Below are 22,342 nucleotides of genomic sequence, written 5' to 3' on the forward strand. Positions count from 1 at the left end.
AAATCTGCAAGTGCTAATGTTCAATACAAGTCAATATCTAGTAAATCATTCAAATCTGTCAGGGAGTTGGACAGGGTCGTGTTATGTCTGCCTGGCTCTTTTCGTTATTTATCGATGGATTAATTAAACTTCTTGTGGAATCGAAAAATGGGTTAATTATAAAAAAAACTTACACATTCCTTGTATATTATTAGCTGATGACACAACATCGTTAAGCTCCTCTAAAAAGGGACTTCAAGACTCGCTTTACATTGTCCACAAGTATGCGAAAAATTGGCGTTTGAAATACAATGCTTTGAAAAGTAATGTGTTACTGTTTACTTCTAAGAGACATTTGCAGAAAAGTAATTTAGATTTTCAATTTGGTGATCAAACTATTAACAGGATAGACAAAGTCACATATGCTGGAACTCTTATAGACTGTCATGCCCGAACGTTTGATAGAACTGATAATGCGTGTAAAAAACTGAAACGTAACTTGCGCTCATTACACACCGTAGGTGTAAACTCGAATGGCATGTCACCGGTGGCAAATACCGTTGTATGGAAACGTGTAATTCTACCTACAGCTCTTTACGGATGTGAACTTTGGGGTCATTTGAACAAAATTGAAACATCTATTTTTGAACAGACTCAAAGATACTTTATTCGTTTTATATTGTGTTTTGACAAATGTTCACCAAGTGCTTCTTCTGTAAGTAACTTAGGACTGTGGTCTATAGAGGGTTTAGTAGAAAAGTTTAAAATGTTATTATTTGGTCTGTTGTGTATAACAACTCATAAACAGTTATTTAACTAAGGCTTGCAAATGTAATTTCTGGCAAACCTGATAAATCATCTTTGACTTACGATCTCCTTCGAACTTTATTGAAATATGATATGTCATCATTCCTTGAGCACTTTATTGAAGAAACTTTTATTCCGGACAAGAGACTCTGGTCAAAAGTCGTAAGTCAAATAATAACTATTTATGAAGAAACCAAATGGAAATTATTGGTACAACAACGACCTGACCTTTGGCGATATTTTAAAATCCACCATTGTTTAACAGAACAAAGATTGATTAGACTTTGTTCCAAGCACCATTGCAAACGCAATGAACTTATGGTATTAACTTATCTAGGGTCGCTAGCTATTAAGTGGACGATGCTCTCTTTGTGACCGATTTACTGACGACATAGTCAAACATTCCATACTTCCTTGTGAATCGCTTATGAATGATAGAAACTCAATATTTAACGGCATTGCAGACTTTCTTCCAGTACACGATTCAGTTAAATTATTTAACCAAGAGGATGATGACATTCTTATAACATTCCTTGGTACCGAATTTGCTAATGAGCTAGACTCTGACATATGGTACCAGCTAATGCTATACGTCGCAGGTCACATAAATAAATTGTACACTAATTTCAGGAAAGTTATTTTTGTCAAGGAAGGCTATTCAACCGGAAGTGGATATTGCCACCTAGAACTCCCTAAATATTCCGCGATCTGTTCTCTTTACCCTCCCCCTTTTCCACCTTGCAAATATACGTTAGTATATCGCTCCGCCGCCGATCAATATGTGATGCTTTATTTTGCGTAAGAGATGGAACTACTATGACATCAAAGCTTTTGTAATATTTGTTGAATTACTTTTTCTAATTGACCTGACGCGGGTCAAAGACGGTACCTCCAATAAACGAAAACAATATGGCGTCGGAAGGACAAGTGGCTAATTTCAAAGTACTGACGCCATATTGATTATTACAGACTTTTGTTAGGTATCTAGAAAGTGCTGGAATACTAATAAAAAATTATTTGCATGTGTGTTTAAATAACGCATTGAGCAATTATGTGGCAGAGTGGAATTTAACCAGGAATTGACTATGGATATAATATTCATTTAATGTTACTCTTTCTATATATTTATGTATTGTATTTTATTTATTATATGATATATGATTTGAGATTAATAAATGAATGGTTAATATGTATATTAAAACTTACTCACATTTATATTAAAATGTATACATGTTGTTACTTGTATCAATGTAATTGATAGTCAGTTACTTTGACTGATGGATTTACCAATCAGCTGATGAGCTATTTATAGAACTCTTTATTTCTCTTTTATTTATTGGTCTATTCAGGTCACATATACTTTAAAATTCTCATTGGGGTTTCCTTTGGAATGTGAGTATTATTCTCTTTGAGTTTGCTGAGCTGGATGGCAGACATATTGATTTCCTTGAGATTTTTATAACTTAGTCTATAGTTTCTGCCTAGTATTTCAACATAAATCTACTTTGGAAGTTTAGTTGTATTGCTGAGTTTCTAGAACTTGTATTTGAGGTTTGTTTCTATATTTCTAGCACTTAATCCCATTAAAATAACTTTGTCTTAACTGAGCAGCTAGTATGAGCTTGAATGTTTAGTTTGAATTTGAGAATGAATTTGTAATATATGAAAATGAACTGAGTGAATGAGTAAAATCTATTTAAATCATTTAAAGAGACTAAATGATATAAAGGATTATAAATAATTAAAATAGTTAATAATTGAGCTATTAAACCAAAAGTTTCAAAAGAGACAAATCTTGAATGAATGTGATTTCTTATAAATAAATAGGATATAAATAATTGATTAAATGGTTAGATTTTAATATGTTAAATACTATTTTTATTTAATGATGTACTCAAAGTGTTTGGTGTTTGTAATGAATGTTATTATTGTTCCATGAACACATCAGATATGAGACATATTTTTGCTTCAGGTTTCATATGATGTGTCATACTTTATGAAGTACTGTATTATACCAGACAGTTAACCTGACCTTTTCATCTATTTCAGAGGTAAGCATTAAGTTGTGTTTTTATTATAATTTTTTGTGTTAACATACCATTTTTGGCAATGTTTGGCAAACTTATGTTTTGCTGTTATTTTAAATCTTACATGTTGCATACAATTTATAGAGTATAAGAGATCTGAACGGAATACCATTATGTCATAAGATACAAAATTATATTGGTATGAGATTTATGTCAATCATGAATAATTATAATTCATACATGTAGACGCAAAATATATTGAGTCTTAGAGACAGACAAATACATGAAAACATAATCTATATTTTATTCTAAAAATATTGTACATGTTGACAGAATATGTTCTTTATTCAAAAATAGAGTTATCTTTCTTTTCTCTGTACTTATAGTATTTTATTGTATTACAGGGTCAATTAATTTATTTGTAACAGATTCCAATCTGCCTTATCAATAAAAGAACCCTAAATCATCCATGTTTATTTTGTGGATCCCAACATGGTTTCAATTATACCCCCCAAAACGTGTTTTATCGGATTTTCAATCTGGTTTTCGGTTAACACCGAGGTTTTTGGTTATTCGAGCAACCCGAGAAGATGTCGGAAGCTTTTAATTACGGATTTTTTTACCTGCAATGTACACTCTTTGAGTTGTTAGTATATTGTTAATGTCTACCATTACAAGATGGGTCATGTAGGTTTGAAAGTGTTAATTGTTTTTCAATCTTACCAAGGAGTTAAATATAGACTACTATCATGACTGTAAAAATCTATTGCGAATGTCGGGAGCTTCTAATAACGGATTTTCGGAGCTGCAATGTACGTTTTTTTGTGATGTACAAAAAAACGTAAGTATAGTTTTAATGTTTATGATTACAGTGAGGGTGTGTGTGTGTGGGTGGCATCCCTCCCTCCTTTTTATGGGAAAATTATAATTTTCATGTGTAAAATTGACATAAATAGCAAATAATGTCCTAGCACCCCCGTCTTCTGAGGAACCCAAGCTGCCATCCCTCATTTTCAGTGTGTGTGAATACTGTATATCACTCCTCTAGACCTACATGTATATGGCATACTCTATATCACACCCCTAGACCTATATAGCATACCATATACCACACCCTTAGACCTACCAGGTATAGGGCATACCATATATCACACTCCTAGACCTACATTGCATACCCTATATCACACCCCTAGACCTATATTGCATACCTTATATCACACCCTACACAGAACACACTTGAAGTATAATTAAAATATATGTTTTGATGAACATGACATTCCAAAATTTGTATATGATGGGGGTATCAATTCTCGACCTATATCACCCTGCGACCAATAGCCCTAAGTGGGTTGACATAGGAGTCTTTCGTTGATACTGCATGTGATACAGATTTTGGCATGTAATATTCAGTATGGAATGTACATGTGTATTATATCCAAATACATGTAAGTCATAATAGATTATCAATATGGTTCTTTTTTAGTGCATTGTCAAGATATACATTTAGATTGCAGATCTTAAAGTTAGATACAGGATTTTCATGACACACGAAGGACACAGTCAATTAAGTTAGAAATTCTATGTCCATGAAAGTGAATTTAAAGTAATGGATATCAAGGCACCCAAAAGTAGCTCTTTCCTAAGAGCTGATTTTCCGGGACATTCATACATGTACAACGTATTAGGTAAGTGAAGGTATACATAAGTTTGTTCATATACTTCCAATGTACACAATGATTTAAAATTTCCAGAACTGGTGATAGGTCTACTGTAAACATTGCTAGTAAAGAACAGTTGTCATATGTCTTAGCAAAAATTGCAGTTTACATTTGTATGTCTGTGAACAGGAAATTTATACTGAAAACTTCAAAAATACATGTGCATGTACTCTAACTATGGTTACTGGCATATGCAATACAGTATTAATTAAAGATTTCATACATGAAATTATGATATTTGTAATATAATAATACATGTATCAAATTTGTTATTTACTTTACAGTGTGACATTAATTGCTCATAAATAAATCAACATTCAGGGATGGATCCATATATATTGAAATGGGGGTCCAGACATCATTATAAATCATCAGGTAAATAGAAACCATACATGGGAGAAGCCCTAAAGCAAAATCATTAGTAAATTTTCCAGTTTCTGTATTTAGAAGTTTTGTCTAATACATGAAATGGTAGAATTTATTGTTTTAAACTCACCACTTCAAACTACTTTAATGATCTTCCGGGTTATGAGGGATATTCTTTTTACAATGGCCACCTGTCAGTCAGGTGAAAAGTAACCTATTCTACTCTTACTTATGTTACCTGTTATTAACAGTTAATGAAACAAAGATGTGCTCATGACAAACTGTACTACATTTTTTAAAGTTTGTTATGTTTAATTTAAGATAAATTTGAATTATTTTAGAGAAAGAAATGTTTATTTTTTCTTAATTAAGCTTATAGAGATATTTTAAGAATGACATTTCAGAACACTAAAATATAATATATATTTCTTGTATTAACTTTTTATAATGTAGGACAGAAATTATAATGCTAGAAAAATACTGTTTGCAAAATTTCAATCAACCAGTACTGACTAGGTGGCTTAAAAACCAGGAAAAACCTGGGACAATGATAACCACCCAACCTCTATTTTTGCCTGATTTTGCACACAATTTTATGTATATGTAAGAATATTTCTCATCGAGAGAAGGTTTCTGTACTTCCATATGACGTGGCTAAAATACATGTATATTCTAATGCATTTACATATTGTAACATTTTGCAAGTATCAAAGGCACTGTTGTCATCTTTTCCTTGATTTCTTTTCAGTGGTAATCCCTTTTAAAGTTTCACTAGATGTAGTGAGAAGGAAGCAAAAGCAAAATGAACTATTTTTGCGCTGGTACATGTCAACATCTCTTAATAAAAACTACAAATATGAAGTCTGATTTCGTAGCACTTATTTGCTACACAAGAGTAACTTGTATTATAATATAATACATATCGATGAAACAATCATACAGACAAAAATGAAAGAAATGCATATACATTATTGAAGACAGACAGGTATAAAACACTCTGCTTAAGCGCAATAATGATTCATCATAAAAAGTGGTACTCATGGGGTATGGGTTCACTAGTAACCTTTTTGTTTTTGAAAGTAGAAAGGATGGATTTATATTCAAAGTTCATTTATTATAAAGAAAGATAAAATATTTCCTGTATTCACAACATCTCTTTATCCTTGACTTTTCATCTTGATTGGAATCTTAAATTGCTAAAATATATGAGGTACAACCAAAGTTTTTTTAGTTGAAAGATTTTTAAACTGCATAGTAGTTTTGATAACAATAGTTTGTATCCTTGTTTGAAATGAAAAAAATCCTAGAGACAGGTAATTATTTATTGTAAAAAAGTGTATAGTTTTGGCATTTTCAACTCGGGGCCTAATCTAGACAACAATGATAAGGACAAGCTTTAGTAAATTCTGTTTGAAAACTATTGACATATTTGTTAATTTAATCTATTACAAATCACTGCCAAAGACAGCACAAACAAGGAGAAGTTTTTTTTGCCCATTTCTCCCTTTGCATTTGGTCCTTGGTCAACCTAGCTCTCCTAGTCCACGGGATTTATTTCTACTTGATGCATCGCCAACCCGAAATGTCAAAGTGTGGATTTTTTTCTTACTTTGAAAATCCATATGGTATTGATAGTCAGTGATTCACATTGGAGATCATATTTTTTAAGGAATGCTGGTTTAGGTGTGTAGTGTCAAGAAATTTGAGGACATAAACGTACACAGCCAGAAATACAAAAAAAAAAAAAAAAAAAAAAAAAAAACAATAAAAGAAAAGAAGATCCATAAATGTATTAATAAACAAGCACTATTGATATGTATTTCCTTAAAACAGATGGTTCTCTTTAGAATGGCTAAGTTTTTTTATCGTATTTTTTAGCTTGCAATTTGGTTACATGAATATTTATGAGGTCTTCCTTGACTCATTGCCTCAGCACTTTGATTGTGTTAAGATTCAATACTAGTATTTAACATTCAATTACATGTAAGTGTATCATACTCAATATATGCTACCTAAAATTTTGTATTGTCTACTCTTTATTAATATAGTATTATTTACATGGTATAAAAGGTATTGCATCAGTTTGTGTATATAATTATGTGTGTGTGGTTTTCTATTTTGTAAAGTGATTTTTGTATTATATTTGTGATTTTTTTTCTTGTTTAATGAATCTTCATCTTTTGGAGGAAATAAAGAAAATCAATCAATCCCCCATGAATGAGGTAATTAGTCATTTCGTGAGGACCAATAACTAGAAATGTGTCACGTGACAGTTACAATTTATCTCCACCAAGTTAAAGTCTGATTTTATTACTGGTGAACTTTTCGAATCCATCACCACCCCTTTCTACCACCTTCTTCTTTGATCTGCTATGTTATTGTGTGTTTTATTCATGTATAAGAGTTGCTGGGAGTGGCCGATTTTAATGCCATCCTCTTTTTTGTATTAAGGAGACTCTCCAAATTTTTAGGGGAGTAATTTACTTTATTTGTTATATAGTGTCATGTTCACTATTTTCATAATCCCAATTAATGTATATATGTACATATTTCCTGTGTTATTTTATACGTCATTATAATAAATGACATTAACTGTAGACTGTTTTCCTTAATCATCGCCCTTACCATAAAACCTAGCGGGGTAGAGTGTCTTGTCATAGCTTAAAGAGATCTGAAATTGTCTCCTGGAACTTAGTAGAACATAAATACTATCGCTATTACTTACATTTGTAACTATGCAGATTTTCAAATAAAAATTTAATTGCCAGCGCTGCGGAAAAAAGTCCAAACCACCCTCTCAAGAGTAAAACTGTCGGTGTCCAAACATTAATCATAGCAAAGAATGCAGAATCAACTAGGGTAAACTGACATAACGAATTTAATGATTACTTTTGTATTAAAGACAATAAATCGTAACATTAAAAAAATCAAGAATGAAAATATGCTAACGAAAGTAAAGTGCTCTCTCATTAAGTAGAATCAAGGCACCGAAGGTGCTGAAAATCGGAAGTCGCTTGGCGTGCAATCTGCAAGATAGGTTCCCGATGTTTATTTTTTAACCAATGTGCTAGCATGGACTAAGGTTTGAGAATGTTTTGGTGTTGAACCCATATTTCTCTTGCAACCTGCAACAAAACAAAACAAAGATGAACACAAATATCGTGAAAATAACATTATTGCATTTGTTTACGTTCTTGAGACCTTAAACTTGAAAAAAGGAAGCTGATGATGTTGAATGTGACGCTTCTTGATAAAATGATTTTGATTATAATACCATCCACGGGGCATAGTTAAAATCCAACACCACCCAAAGAGAGATAACTCCAATTAAATTGTATTGGCTTTTAATTAGACTGGTTTCCGATCGTATTCAGTAGTCCCGGGAACCAGGATAGCTTTTTAACTATCTTCTTTGAAATTACTACGCGGCCAAGCGGCAAAAAATAGTTTGGCGTCTCGATTTACCAGTTCGACAATATTGAGCTCAAAATTAACACTTAGAAATGTTTGAAATATCATTCATTTGGGATATCGGTGAAATATTTAAAGTTTAAAAGAGAATCACGCATTAATTTGAAGACAGCATTTTCGACCGTGAAGTTATCTGCCGGAAGCTCTTTTGTCTTACTTATACTAACAATACTCGAAGACACTCACGTGACTTCCGAGTAAAAACTGAGCAACCGAAGTTTCTATTATATGAAGTACAATAAGTGACGCTCTTTTCGATTTGTCCGATAGTTTATCGGTTCAATCTAAAGAGTTATGTATCATGTATCAATTATAAAACCAAATTAAATATAAAAAAAATTAATGTAAGCAAAGTTAAAAACAATACAACATAAGCTGTTAAAGAGATTTTATAACCGACGTCAAGTGAATGTCATTATTAACAGTGCATGGAAACATATGATATAACAATTAATTAAAACGAGATGTAGATAGACAGCCATACATAGGACGAAGACACAACAAATACAAACTTAGCACTAGTAAGCAATAGAAATGATAAGCATGTGAGTAGCAACTTGAAAACTATCAAACGTAGAATTTAGGTACATAACAGCGTTACTAAAAACAAATGAAACAAGCAAAAACAAAAAACAAAAATGAAAAGCCGACAAGAAATATGGCACGGTGCTCCAGTCATGACCTAATAAATCAGATTTTGCAGGCGCGTGCACATGAATATGTTTTCCCTCCCTACTCTAAATCATAGTTTTAAACTGGTTGAAGTTTGAGTACTGTTTGAATTGTTTGAATTCTGGTCACGTCGTTACGGGAGATTTAACCATTTTCGAAAACGAATCTCTACGTAATATCCTTTCTAAAGGTCCCAAGTACCGTGAACCACGTTCCATAAATTGGAATTATAACTTAAAGGTTCTTATGGATGCCGTCGAGGACTATGCAAGAAAATGGATAAAACGAGAACAAGAAGACATTCATTCCCTATCAGAGTGGTTAAAGGCCGTGAGGTCTTTAGTTTTGAAACGAATGAAAGTTTTAAATAGATCAATGAGTGCCAAGGCTACATCAGTTTTCAAAGACCCCGATGTAGCAAAAACATTGTCTACTATACATGACAAATGTTGTCGTACCAGCAGACAAAGCCCAAAACAACATGGTTTTTGTCTGCAAAACGTTTTACATCCAATGTTTATTATCAGAGGTAGACGTAGAAAATAATAGCACTGATAAGACCTATACTGCTACCACTCTCTCCAAAGAAGAGATTGTGGAAAACCATAAATCTGTGCTATCCTCTTTTCGTCTCTCTACCAAGGACGATGATTGTGATTTACCGTCTATGTACTGGATTCCTAAACTCCACAAGAATCCATACAAACAACGTTTCATAGCTGGATCTGCAAAATGTACCACCAAACCTCTTTCAAAACTTTGAACTTCTATACTCACAACTGTCAAAGAGGGTCTGCAGTCCTACCACAACACTTACTCCCGTAGTGGTATCAATTCAATATGGATCCTGAAAAAAATGAAAGATCGTTTGGAGACAATCAGTTCAAGACTATTATCTGAATATAATAGCATTAAAACCTATGATTTTTCAACACTATATACTTCTATTCCCCATACTCAGTTAAAATCCCGACTTAAAAACATTATACATCGTATAAAGAATGTAATCCAGGGACAAAGACCAGACATGGAAAGCAGACATACAGAACAAAGAACATAAAGTAACTAAAATCATACATAAAAAACCACAAAAGCAAAATGAGCAACTCGGACTCCACTAAAAACTGGGAGCATGGACCAGGTGCACCGGTAGGGTAAGCGTGCTCTGCTTTTCTAGGAACACCCCCCGAGTTGCTCATAAAAAGTCAAGTCCGGGATAGGCAAACGACGAAAGGAACACCATGACCCGTTGAATAAATCAGTTTTCATGGTGCATATGTATACACCATAACGATCCACGAGTTCATGATGACGACCATAAAACTTCAGTAGTGATGAATTCAATCTTGTCAAAAAGTGGTATCCTATATGTTTTCTGCAAGGTTTTCGAGAAACACTTCTCCAGTACCAGAAATCAACAAAATAACACGACAAGGTATACTGTGCTAATACTGAATACATTGAAATAACACGACACGGTATAATGCTGTGCTAATACTGAATGCATTGAAATAAATTTTAATAAAATGATGCCACTTATTGATACATTCAATTTTGTTATTTAGCAAAAAATCTTCGAAATATTTTTTTAAAGACATAGACTTTCCAAACAAGGACTAATACATAATTTTACGGTTTTTTGTCCATTACGATGTATCCATCTGCGCAACGAGAACCGATTTATTCAAGGTGTCATAGTTTTCCTTTCCTCTTTCGTCTACCCTGTACTTAACTTTTCATTGGAAACTCGGTGGATGTTTCCAAAAATCCTACCGGTGCTCATTTACTTTTGTTGCTTTATACGCACTGTTTTGGTTATTTTATGTATTTTGTTGTGTGTGTTTCTTATCCCTTTGTGGCCTTTGTCCGTGGATTACATTTGTTTTCGCTAGAATCTTGGTTTCCTTGATTACTCTTGGCATATGATGGACTTGCGACTCTAGCACATCATGCAGATGAAATAAGCATCCGGAAAAGAAATGTTGTTGAGATAATGCAAAATTACAATAAGAGTCTCCAAAACCTTTTTTAAATAAATCAAGAAAGGACAGTAAAATAAGATTGATTGATTGATTGTTGGGGTTTAACGTCCGAGCACCAATATTTCAGCTATATTCAGACGATGAACATGAAATGGATGATAAAATGAACATGAAATGAAGATTAAAAGAAAAAAGGGATGGGACGCAAGAATATTGGGGTCGACAATTTCTTATTGCCACAAGAAAAAAAGGAGGGATGGGTAAGGTCGGGCAATTTAGCCTCCTGTGGCGGAGCGCAAAGGTTCCTATTTTCTGTTATTGAGAAGAAACTTTTTTTCTTTTTTTTATTTTGTTGATGAGAACTTGTTTGTGTACTTTATAGGGTGGACAGTGTATGAAAAAATGCACTTCATCTTCAATTTGTGAAGTAAAATGCTGTAGTCTGTAAATACGTACAGATCACAATTTCAATCACTAGGGCACAGATCGACAGGAAATCATGTGATAATGCATTTAATGAATGAAGGTGGTCGCATGACAACTAATTTCCCCGAAAACACCATGACCCACATTCATGGGTATGACTATGCGCGGTGACTGTAAACGCTTCAATGCTTTACACGTCCATGCGATACCCCAAATGATAGCCATGGGCGTTAAGAAATTACCCAGTCCGTCATGTATAACAAATACCACATATAAGCGCAAGCCGGGTCGAACAGTATGTGTACTGTGTTACGACAGATTTTTGTTAAATAACACTATAACATAAATGTTAAAAAAATATAGAAAGTGCTATATTTTTTTAACATTTATGTTATAGTGTTATTTAACAACGATGTCATGAATATCTTATGGCATTAGAAGATTGAAAGTACGTTTCATCTATGAAAACGGCACATTACAATCATTGTCGGACCATTTACTTTCGCCCCAAATTCAGTTCCGAAATCAAAGAGAAAATTTTAGTCGGTAATCAGCAAATGCATTTGCAGTTCAAAACATTTATATGTGTTTTTTGACATTTCAAGGAAATATCACTATTCCGAATATTCAACGATCTTAGCTGATTGCAGCACATGTGCCTACAACTTTTTTGTCAGTAACAGTAAAACGAAATAATGAAATGCTCGCGCTTATAAACGACGCCATCTACATTAATCCTAGCGACGTTTGCTAAAAAAAACCAAACAAATTAATTGAATGTAAAGACAAAACACTGTAAAAATTTGCACTTATTCATTCGTGGATTGTTGCGCTACTCCAAGTAATTGAAAATAGTAAGTAGCCATCAAGCAATGATCGACCATTAAAAATACTGATTCATAATTTAAATAAAACTTAAACAATTTAACGATTGGGTGGATATTTTTTCAGAAAGGTAGTGATCTCAGTGATTTTCGGAAAACAAATTTCTGAATAATGTTTAGCATAGATTGTACACCGTGTCAATAATTTCAGTACGACAATTCTGTCAATGGTATCAGTGAGTCCGGTAAAGGATCTTTTTAACTTACTAATGCAACGATATAACGTGTGAAAGTAACATAAAAATAATTTTAAAAAATGACATTTTGTTAGTTAACGAGAAAGCTTTTGGTCGACTTTATTTCGACTACCATAGTTTTTATGTTAAAGAAAGCATAGCAGTGCCATAACCAATTTTCCATAGGAACAAAATGTATGAACATACGTATAACTGTATACACTATATATGTCATTTGCACAAATTAAGAGGAACACCCGTGATGAAGTACTGTAGCATCATTTGAGAAAAATGGGTTCATTTTCAGCATTTTTAACCTAAATTTAAAAAGATTTCACACGTCTTTTTTAATATAGAATTTGAAAGTTGATTTTCAGGAAACAAACCACTGAAAATTCCGTTTCTATTTATATATAACGTACAACACGTCATTCCTTCGAGATAAAACCGATAAGACAACCAGTGAAGCCGGTAACACGGTAAGTTATTGTGTTACTAGTATTTTAAACGTTTTTAAAGGAAAGTAGTGAAGAACCAAATATTCAAAATATCATAGAGTAGTATACTTCATACATTTTTTTAAATGTCTTAGACAGATTTCTGGATGGTTTGAGGCAGACCTTAATCGGGGGTAGTGCATTCATGTATATGTAAAATGCAAAAATAGACAGGAACATTAGTGACTACGTACAGGAGTGTCATTTGTGGAACATTTGGCAATTTTAATCAATTCTAAGCTAAATATGAAAACATTTAACTCAGGTTTTTATTAATATTAGGTGTGAAAGTCGAATTTTTGGAAAACAAACTACTGAACATTTCTATTTACATCTAGCGAAGATAGTACAACACGTCATTCCTTTCAGATCGACAAAATCGTTAAAGCAACCACTGAGTCCAGTAACATTGTTAAGGTATTGTGTTATTTGAAATGTTTTAAAAGGAAAGCAGTGAAGAAGAACCAAAGTATTAAACGAAATTATTACAGGAAAGTATACTGCTTACTTTCTTTTCGAATTTCTTACACAGATTTTAGGATGGTTTGGGACCGAAGTGAATTAGTGGTAGTGCACACGTTTATTTTTAAATGCATGAATCGACGGAGACGCCAGTGACTACGTACTGTAGTGTCATTTGTGGAACATTTGTTAGTTTTCAGCAATTCTAACCTAAATTTAAAACATTTAACAAATGATTTTATCAATATTGGGTGTGAAAGTTGATTTTAGGAAATCAAACTGCTAAATATTCATTTTCTTTCAATATCCAGCGTAGGTAGTACAACATGTCATTCTTTCAGCACTACAAATTTGTTATAGCTATCAATGAGTCCTGTAAGGTATCTGTTTCAATTACCTTGCAGAGATTCTTCATACTTTGTAAAAACGATTCCAAATCATTTTTTTAGACGAAGGATACTACAGACAATATGAAGTCAGTTTCTTGTTTTGATCGACAACATCTCTTTACCACTTTCGTTACGCCAGAGTTTGCCAAAACTACGTAGATTGTATATAATGCTAGGCTTCTTACAACACGCCTCCTGGAACAAAGTTCTGTATCTAATATACTAAAAGTTTCATGACCGTCACCATCATTGGATTGGTATATTGTATCTACCTTCAACTTGAGAACCGATTTGTACATATTTTCATTATAGTTTTCCTATCCTTTTTCGTCTACACCGGACGTGACGTTTTATAAACAACTGGGCAGGTATTTCTAGAAATAGAAATACAAGGACGTTTACCCTACCGGAGCACACAGTAAATGCTAAAACTTTTAGTGCATTGATTGTGGGTTGCTCATATACTTACGTTTCAATACGCATGTAATTTTTTTTTCTTTGTTTGGTGCACTTTCTATCTTTGTCAAGTCGTTGTCTTTAGACTGAAATTCTGATTCCCTTGATATTTCCTTCAACTCAAGTTTGAAATAAGCTGCGAAATTTGACAAATTATCTTTTAAAACAATATAAATTAATTCCCTCTAACATTGTGACGAATATAACGATTTGAAAATAACATTACTTGTCAAAAATCATTGTGTAATTTTAGGATGTTTTAAAAGGAAAGTAGTGAAGAAACGAACTATTAAATTATAAACATTTATTATGAAGAATTATTCTTCTAACTTTATTTTAAAATTTTTTAAAACAGATTTTTAGGATGGTTTGGAAAAGATCTTTATTGGTGATAGTTATAGCTTTAATACCGTCAAACCTTGGAAACTGTCATGGGAAAACAGGTAAAATAAGATTACTACAGAATCATACTTGCTTAACAAACAAATTATAATATACTACCAAAGTCTACAAATAAGATAAGTGATTTTTACATACCTGGTGATACTGAAACAAAGTTTTACCTGTAACATGTTTTAACCTAAGACTGGAAATACCGTATTTCTAGTGACCAAAACATGACGATCAGCAAATTTTCCATATAAAACAGAACAACAAAACAGACATAAAAATCCATGAAGATCAATGCCTTTCTCATATTAATATGAAACTCTGTACTGCCTCAATTTTTCAGAATTGATGAATCAGTTTGGATGAATGACTTTGATTCAATATTTATGAAATAACGCGATATGGCTACTTTATAAGCTTATTCTTTGTCAAAATAAAGACATAGATAAAATGTGCGGATATTTCGTACAATTTCGTAAGGCACGTCTAAATTGGTGTGTTAACTATACACTCGTTTGTGCTGTCTACTAATATATTTTGTTTCATATCATTGTCTTCTAGATGATTCGACGGATCAGCATTGTACAAGTACTGATGAATACATAGGTAATGTATATATTATATTGAATGACAATGTATATTTTACCAACGCAACGGCGAGGGTTTTGTTCATGAATCTTAAACTTTTGAATATGTAGTTTTCAATGATTTCATTCAGAACTTGTTAATAATGCTTAAGTAAAAACTTATGACAGTCATTTAAATATATAAATACATGATTATTCACATAATATATATATATTACATATTTCACTGCTTTATATGAAGAGTTATGATAAATAAAAAGAAGAGATTACATTTGTAATTTTAAACAATTGTGGGAGAGTATTTTTTTAAGTTCTCGATTGAAGTCTGTAGTAAGTGTATTCATAATTACGTCGTACTTGACCATTTACATACATTTGTTTACATGCTTCTACAGGTGTCGATAAAACAGAGATGCGGGTTCTTTTAATTGGAAAAACTGGTGTTGGAAAAAGTACAACCGGGAACACAATTGTCGGGAACACCGTATTTCATGCCAAAATGTCAGGAAAATCGGTCACTAAAAAAGCTAAACTTGCAATGGCCACTAGGTTTGGAAGACAACTAGTTGTAGTGGATACACCTGGGCTTTTTGACACACAACTTTCAAATGAAAAAGTAATGTTTGAAATTTCAAAATGTTATGCTATGACTTCGCCCGGCTTACATGCTATTATTTTTGTCATAAGACTCGGACGCTTCACGAACGAGGAAAAGAAAACGTTAGAGTTTTTCGTTAAACATTTCGGAGAAAGGGTATTAAAATACCTAATAGTTGTTTTCACCGGAAAAGATGAACTTAAAGGTCAGTCGATAGAAGATTTTGTTGAAAACGAATTTGAAGTGGAATCCGACTTGAGAAAACTGCTTCGCAAAATTGGAAATCGGTACGTTGCGTTCGGGTTGAATGGCCATCAAGAAGACAAGGATAAAGAGGTAAAACATTTGATTCACCTGATTGATAAAATATATGACGAAAATAGTGGACAGTTTTATACTAATGAAATGTACGAAACGGCAGAAAGGATTCTAAGAGAAAAATTCGTACAAAAACAGCGTCAAAAAAAGGAAAAACGCGAGGCTGAAATCAATGAAGCTATAAAACTCGTTGAAAAAGACAAACAAGATCTTCTACGTAAACTGCAAAGACAAGAAGAAGAGCAGGACATACTTGTTTTACAGGCAGAGGTCAAAGCTGAATCTAAGTACCAAAAGGAACTCAACATTGCTATTCAGAAAGTACAAGAAGACGAAAGGATGAGATCCAAAGAGAGGGAAAGAGAATTTTTACAACAATATAGGTATGAACAAAGACAACAATCTGAGCAGGGAAGAGGCGATTTATTCGATGCAGTTATTTGGGTTAAAAAGAAATTGAAGGAATTTTTACGTTGGATCGGATTTTGATTCTGTTTTATAAAATTGATTTTTATAAAATGAATTTTTGTGTGTAGCATTTACGTAAAATTTAATTTAACTTAAAGGTGGCGAAAAATTAGTAAGTGCCAAGAAAAGAAAACCACAAGGAATGGAAATGAATAAATTAAAATGAAAGATTCTTTGCCGAGTGATAAAACCAACATTTTCACATAATTATCTTTTACAGAAAAGAAAAGTGACTGACGAAAAAAAAGAGCCAGGAAAAAAATGACTACTGGAAATCTCGAAATACAAGAAATGAATATTGCCACTAATAAATATAACTCGAGTATTCAATGCACGCATTCACGCAAGCTCCAGACAGCGTCTGACTTTCACTCTAGCCACTGTTAGCAACACTCTTAGTATTATGAAATTTGTTTAAAAGTGTTTTGAAATTGGGGATGATTTTACTCGACATTTTCGGATTGTGAAACGAAGTCTGACGTGCAAACTGTCCGAGATTTTTAAAGGCTTGTCTACAGCAATTAGTACAAGAGTGAATGAACATCCAACGCCGTGAAGGGCTTGACTTGTGCGTACATTTGATTAAATGTTTACGGACTCTTGTTCTTAATTAAGTACAGCTCTGCCTTAAAACCAGGCAGATACTTATAAGGGGTGATTCATGCATTCATGCATTTCTTAATACCAAATATTTTTTATTTCAAATCTTTCTGTATGCCCCATAGAACCTGTATTAGGACATGTAAAAGCTAATAAAAGTAGTCCACTGTAGGTATTAAAACTTAAATTTAGTAATGATCTACATTAGAAAAAGTACGGGACATTTACCGCCAGAAATGTTACACTATAACCAGTCAAAAAAAATATTTCAAGTTACATTGGAAAACCCAATATTTTTGTATTGAATATCATTCAGTAGGCCTCATAGAAACTGTATTCAGAGATAAAAGTGCAAATGGAAGTTGCACACTGAAGATATAAACACTTAAATTTTGGTAATGTTCTAGTACAGAACATATGTATGGTTTTTAGACAGAAAATCGGTCATAACATTGAAAAAAAAACAAAAATAGACATACATCATGTCAACGTAGTAAATGCATATTTAATATATAATAAAACGAACGAACTGACAACAAAAAATCGAAAATAAGATACCAGACAGCCAAAAAAAAAAAAGCGATAGCGATATGCACAAGTAAGAAATATTACAAGAATATGTATGGTGAATATGTCACAGAGACAACAACCCCATCAGGATGAAAATTTCAGACCATGGCGACCCATTGACCTTCAATGAACGACGAGGAAAACCTCACACCACATGGCAGGCTGTAACTGGCTCCAAAACATTAAACACGGGTTCAGCTAAAGCGTTGCCCCTATATACACAAGTAACATAAAAATAAACTAACAGTGCAAACGAAACAAGACATACATAGGCCAAATTCCTGGTTTGGGACAGGCGCAAAAATGCGGCGGGGTTACAATACTCTGGTTTGAAAACAACCTCTAAACATTTCTACAACGGAAATTTAAAAAATGACGTCATTCTAATTTGTACGAAAGTGTAATATTCTAACAATTTAATGATGTTAATGTATCGCAGTGATTAAGTACATGAATTGAACGACTGAAATGTCGAAGTGTGATAGGACAGGACATTATTGATTAAATTGTTATTTTTGAGAAAGGGAGGAATGTATGATGACTTTAAGAATTAATATTGTCTATGTTAACTATAATTGAATTATATGCATATACGGGTAAAAAAAAAGGGCTTACGGGTATAAAACAACCAAAATGGGGAAGTAAAAGAACATATTATGAAAAACAACACGTAACAAGTAATAAGCAAGTCAAAAGAAATGCATTGATACCTGGAGGACAGAAATACTTGTACACAAATAATAAATCGGCGGGTAAACTGGACACATAAAATGTTTATGTCTAGATTCACATTGATTGATGGATGAGTCTTATATAATTGAATAGTATATATATTTGAACATTTTGTATATTCGGAGAGCTCGCTTTTACTCTTGTAATAAACGTTACAGTCAGTTTTACTTGTCTTGGAATTATTAATCCGTACCAGACCTACCACAGAAGGAGAATAGACGTGAAGCAATTTCTTGAAAAATGTTGTAATAACCTGTTGTATTACATTAAGTATTCAATCAGAAAGAGTAGAAATTATTATTAAAATGTTGAAATATAAACCGATAATGCGCTTTGAACAGTCCATTGTTTAGAGATAACGGTGTAATCGCTGCACAAAATTCATAACTTTATCTTTTACGTACATGTTGTATCATTTATAGTTGTTTGCAATAAATGAGCATTTTGTGCGTAATAAGACTCGTTTTAGAGGGAAATTAATAGTATTTTTGCTGCATAAAGAGCCTTAAAGAAGTTACAATATAAGTTATTTGAGCTCATTAAGACAATAAAATGTTTTCAAGCATGTTAAAGTTTGTTTACAGTATGTTATATCGGAAAATGTCCTATTCATTTGAAATTAAAGGAAATATGAAATTTCTACAATACGCCCTCTTTTACGATAAGGTCAGTCACTTCAAAACCAATTACACAAAGCGCTTGGAATGAACAGATAGATAAAATACATCGATTTCTAAAAAATGTATTACCTGTGCTCATTTGGAAGCTAAAATACTATATAAGTGTACTATATCATCAATCAAGCTTGTCTAAGTGTGGAACTTCAAAGAATTGAATACAACGGGTGAAATAGAACAAACGGTTCAAGCCCCTATCGCTCTGCAAAAATGGGTCGAGAGGGGTAAAAAAGGTTTTCATTGAAAAATGATGTAGGGCTAAAGTGAGCCACACCCTAAAATTCAACTTTTTATTTTCAATCCGATTTTGATTTTTTTTTATTGAATTCGTTGTGAAAATCCCTGTCTGCATTATTCAATCAGATTTCAGATATGTGTTATGCCTTTTGAGTTGTAAGGGGCTAAATGAGCCATAGGGGCGAAACATAAAAAAAAGCTTTTTTTTGTTTGGGTGTCTTAGTAGAGTTCATATTTCCTGAAAACGTTATAATGTTCGCAAGTAAAATAAGATTGGAGATAAGGTATGATTGTCAATGAGACAGTCATCAACCATAAGGCAAGCAACGAACAATTAAACTTCAACATGTTATCATAAAGCAATACCATAAAAGATGAAGTGAAAATATTCATCAAAGACGAAAATCGAACTAATCTATAGAAAAAATGTAAAACAAATAATAACAATAAAAAAAAAAAAAAAAAAAAAAAACAGCGACAACCTCTGGACTACAGGTTCCTGGTTTGGGACAGGCACCTAAAGTATGTGGCGGCGTTAAACATGTTTGAGAGCGCTTAACCCTCCCAATAACCTAGAAATTTGGTGGGAAATACGGATAACAACAAAATTACCGAACACTAATCCGACCCATAATCAAGTCAAGTCAAGTCCAATATAAATCTGGCAAAATAGATATTACCCCAACGGAGCAGCTGGTACCGCAATGGTTCTGATTTGGTTTTTGGTTTCAACACATTTTATTTGTTCAAAACAAAATGGATCGGTCACAAGTAAATCATACTTATGAAGTCCTTTCCTCAATACAATATTAACAATGAAACATTTTTGTACATATGAGCATGCGAGTAATTGTTTATATCATTAAACATATAACAAAGTTTTTCTGAGAAGTTAGCTACAAAGGAGAAGAAATGATTTGTACAGATTTGACGGTGTTGATGAGCATAGACCATTTAAGACATGTTCGCTAGTAGTACATTAGACTATTATGATTTTTTAGACCGCTTTATGAAACCGAAAACGTGACTAAACACACTCTTGTTTTCAGCTAAAGATACCTCTTGATTCCTTGAAACTAATAAATTAATATCAAACGGGATGTTGTTAGGTAGCCAAATGAGATCATTGATAAGTAATTCCCTGTATTCCCTGTACAAGGGACACTAAAAAAATAGTATTGGGCATTTTCAATTGAATATCCACAGCGACAAGCCGGATTTGAGATAATTTTAGCTTTACACAAATCATTATTTAAAAATGAGACAGAACATCTTAGTTGTGTAAGTATAATATAAAGTTTTCTTGGACCAAATGAGGAATATTCTGGAATTTCAGTGTCCAATTGATTTTGAGTGGCGTATTGAGAGGTCAAGAGTATTCCATTCTTTAATTGTTGCAGGTATGAATGAATCCATAGTCGAAGACAATCTACAAAAAGGTACAATGATATCTTCGCCATTTCTTAGGGGGTACGTTATTGTACTTTGTATATTAGGAGGTAAAAGATTACAGAGATAGTTAGGAGCGTTATTATTTTTCATATTAAAAAGCATTTGTAGTCTTCTTTTCTTTCTTCTCTCTGCTAATGTTTCCCACCCAACTGCTTTATAGATTAATTCTTTTTTTTTGTAACAACTGGCAAACCAGTTACTATTCTTGCACATTCTAATTGTAATTGTTCCAATTTATTAGAATTACCAACACCACAGTTATCCCAAACTTCAGTTGCATATTCAAAAATAGGTCTAATAAAAACCAGGTTTTCCAAGGTTTTCCTACCTAATTGATATTTTAATTTACGTAGCACATTTAAGTGTTTGGATATGCTTACTATTGTATTGTCAATGTGCTTCTGCCATTTTGCATCATTAGAAAAGGTAATACCCAAGTGCTTATGGGTGTTTGTAATTGGAATATTTTTTGCATTTAATCCAAAATTGAGAGTAGGTGAAGCATTATTGGAAAATATCATAATTTCTGTTTTATCAGGATTGAAGGACATTTGCCATTTCTTTGACCATTCAACCAGCTTTCCCAGATCTTGATCAATTACAGGTTTAATTTGTTTATGATTTTGACTGGAAAAGTTGAATGAAGTTTCATCGGCAAATAATCTACACAGTGAAGTAAGTGTATCTGCTATATCGTTGATATATATTACAAAGAGCAAAAGGCCAAGTACAGATCCTTGGGGAACTCCCGCCTGAATATTACAGGTGAGGAAGATTGGTTTATTAATACCTTTTGGTTTCTTTCAGAGAGGTAACTTTTTAACTAGTAATCCTTTATGCCATACTTTGTCAAACGCTTTTGAAAAATCACAGAAAGCAAAACAATTTATTTATCTATTTTCAAATTAATTCAATATGCAATTGTACATTTCTAATAACTGGTGAACTGTGGAATATTTTGGAAGGCAGCCTGACTGGTATTTTTAAATTAAGTTATTATTGTACAAATGATTATATACTTGTTTGAAAATAACTCTTTCCATAACCTTTCCTACACAGCTTATCAACGAAATCGGCCTATAGTTTTAGGGCAATGACTGGCCCCCTTCTTAAATACAGCAATAACATTTCCCATCTTCCACTGGGAAGGAAATTTACATTGTTGCAATGACTTATTAAAGATTATTTTTAGAGGAATTGCTATTTTTTCGGGGGACATTTTTAACATTTTATGACTAATGATACCTGGACCAGATGCTTTATTTGGCTCAATTACCTTGATAATATCGATGATCTCATTTGTTTCAATATCAATTTCCGATAAAAAGTTTTCTGTCCTATCACAAAATTCTGGAAGAGAAATATCAGTGTCATCTACGCGCGATATATTTGAAAAATATT

General features: G+C 32.8%; 1 protein-coding gene and 1 long non-coding RNA gene across 5 annotated transcripts; both read left to right on the forward strand.

The window, feature by feature from the left end:
• The first annotated feature begins 1,531 nt into the window (after positions 1–1,531).
• Positions 1,532–7,494, forward strand: LOC148609548 (uncharacterized). Of its 4 annotated transcripts, none has more exons than XR_015914663.1 (5): positions 1,532–1,766; positions 2,759–2,837; positions 4,297–4,498; positions 4,816–4,906; positions 5,646–7,494. It is a non-coding gene; the product is annotated as an uncharacterized LOC148609548 (long non-coding RNA). The 4 variants fall into 4 exon arrangements; XR_015914662.1 differs by lacking the exon at positions 1,532–1,766 and adding an exon at positions 2,142–2,337; XR_015914661.1 differs by having other exon boundaries at positions 2,759–4,498.
• Positions 7,495–12,948: 5,454 nt separating this feature from the next.
• LOC148609549 (GTPase IMAP family member 7-like) lies at positions 12,949–17,444 on the forward strand. Its single transcript, XM_088541106.1, has 5 exons — positions 12,949–12,987; positions 13,375–13,422; positions 14,668–14,755; positions 15,264–15,308; positions 15,685–17,444. Exons 3-5 carry the CDS (start codon positions 14,677–14,679, stop codon positions 16,692–16,694), a joined length of 1,134 nt encoding a protein of 377 aa, XP_088397232.1. The 5' UTR covers positions 12,949–12,987; positions 13,375–13,422; positions 14,668–14,676; the 3' UTR covers positions 16,695–17,444.
• Positions 17,445–22,342: the final 4,898 nt, after the last annotated feature.

The sequence above is a fragment of the Perna viridis genome, chromosome 8 (assembly GCF_037379345.1).
Source record: "Perna viridis isolate PV_CMFRI_1.1 ecotype Kerala chromosome 8, ASM3737934v1, whole genome shotgun sequence".
NCBI lineage: Eukaryota > Metazoa > Mollusca > Bivalvia > Mytilida > Mytilidae > Perna > Perna viridis.

Excerpts from the sequence above, each read along its gene's own strand:
- LOC148609549 (XM_088541106.1), top strand. The coding sequence starts at position 14,677 with ATGGTTTGGAAAAGATCTTTATTGGTGATAGTTATAGCTTTAATACCG. Across the intron at positions 14,756-15,263 it reads AAACTGTCATGGGAAAACAG|ATGATTCGACGGATCAGCAT; the intron begins GTAAAATAAGAT and ends ATTGTCTTCTAG. Across the intron at positions 15,309-15,684 it reads AAGTACTGATGAATACATAG|GTGTCGATAAAACAGAGATG; the intron begins GTAATGTATATA and ends ATGCTTCTACAG.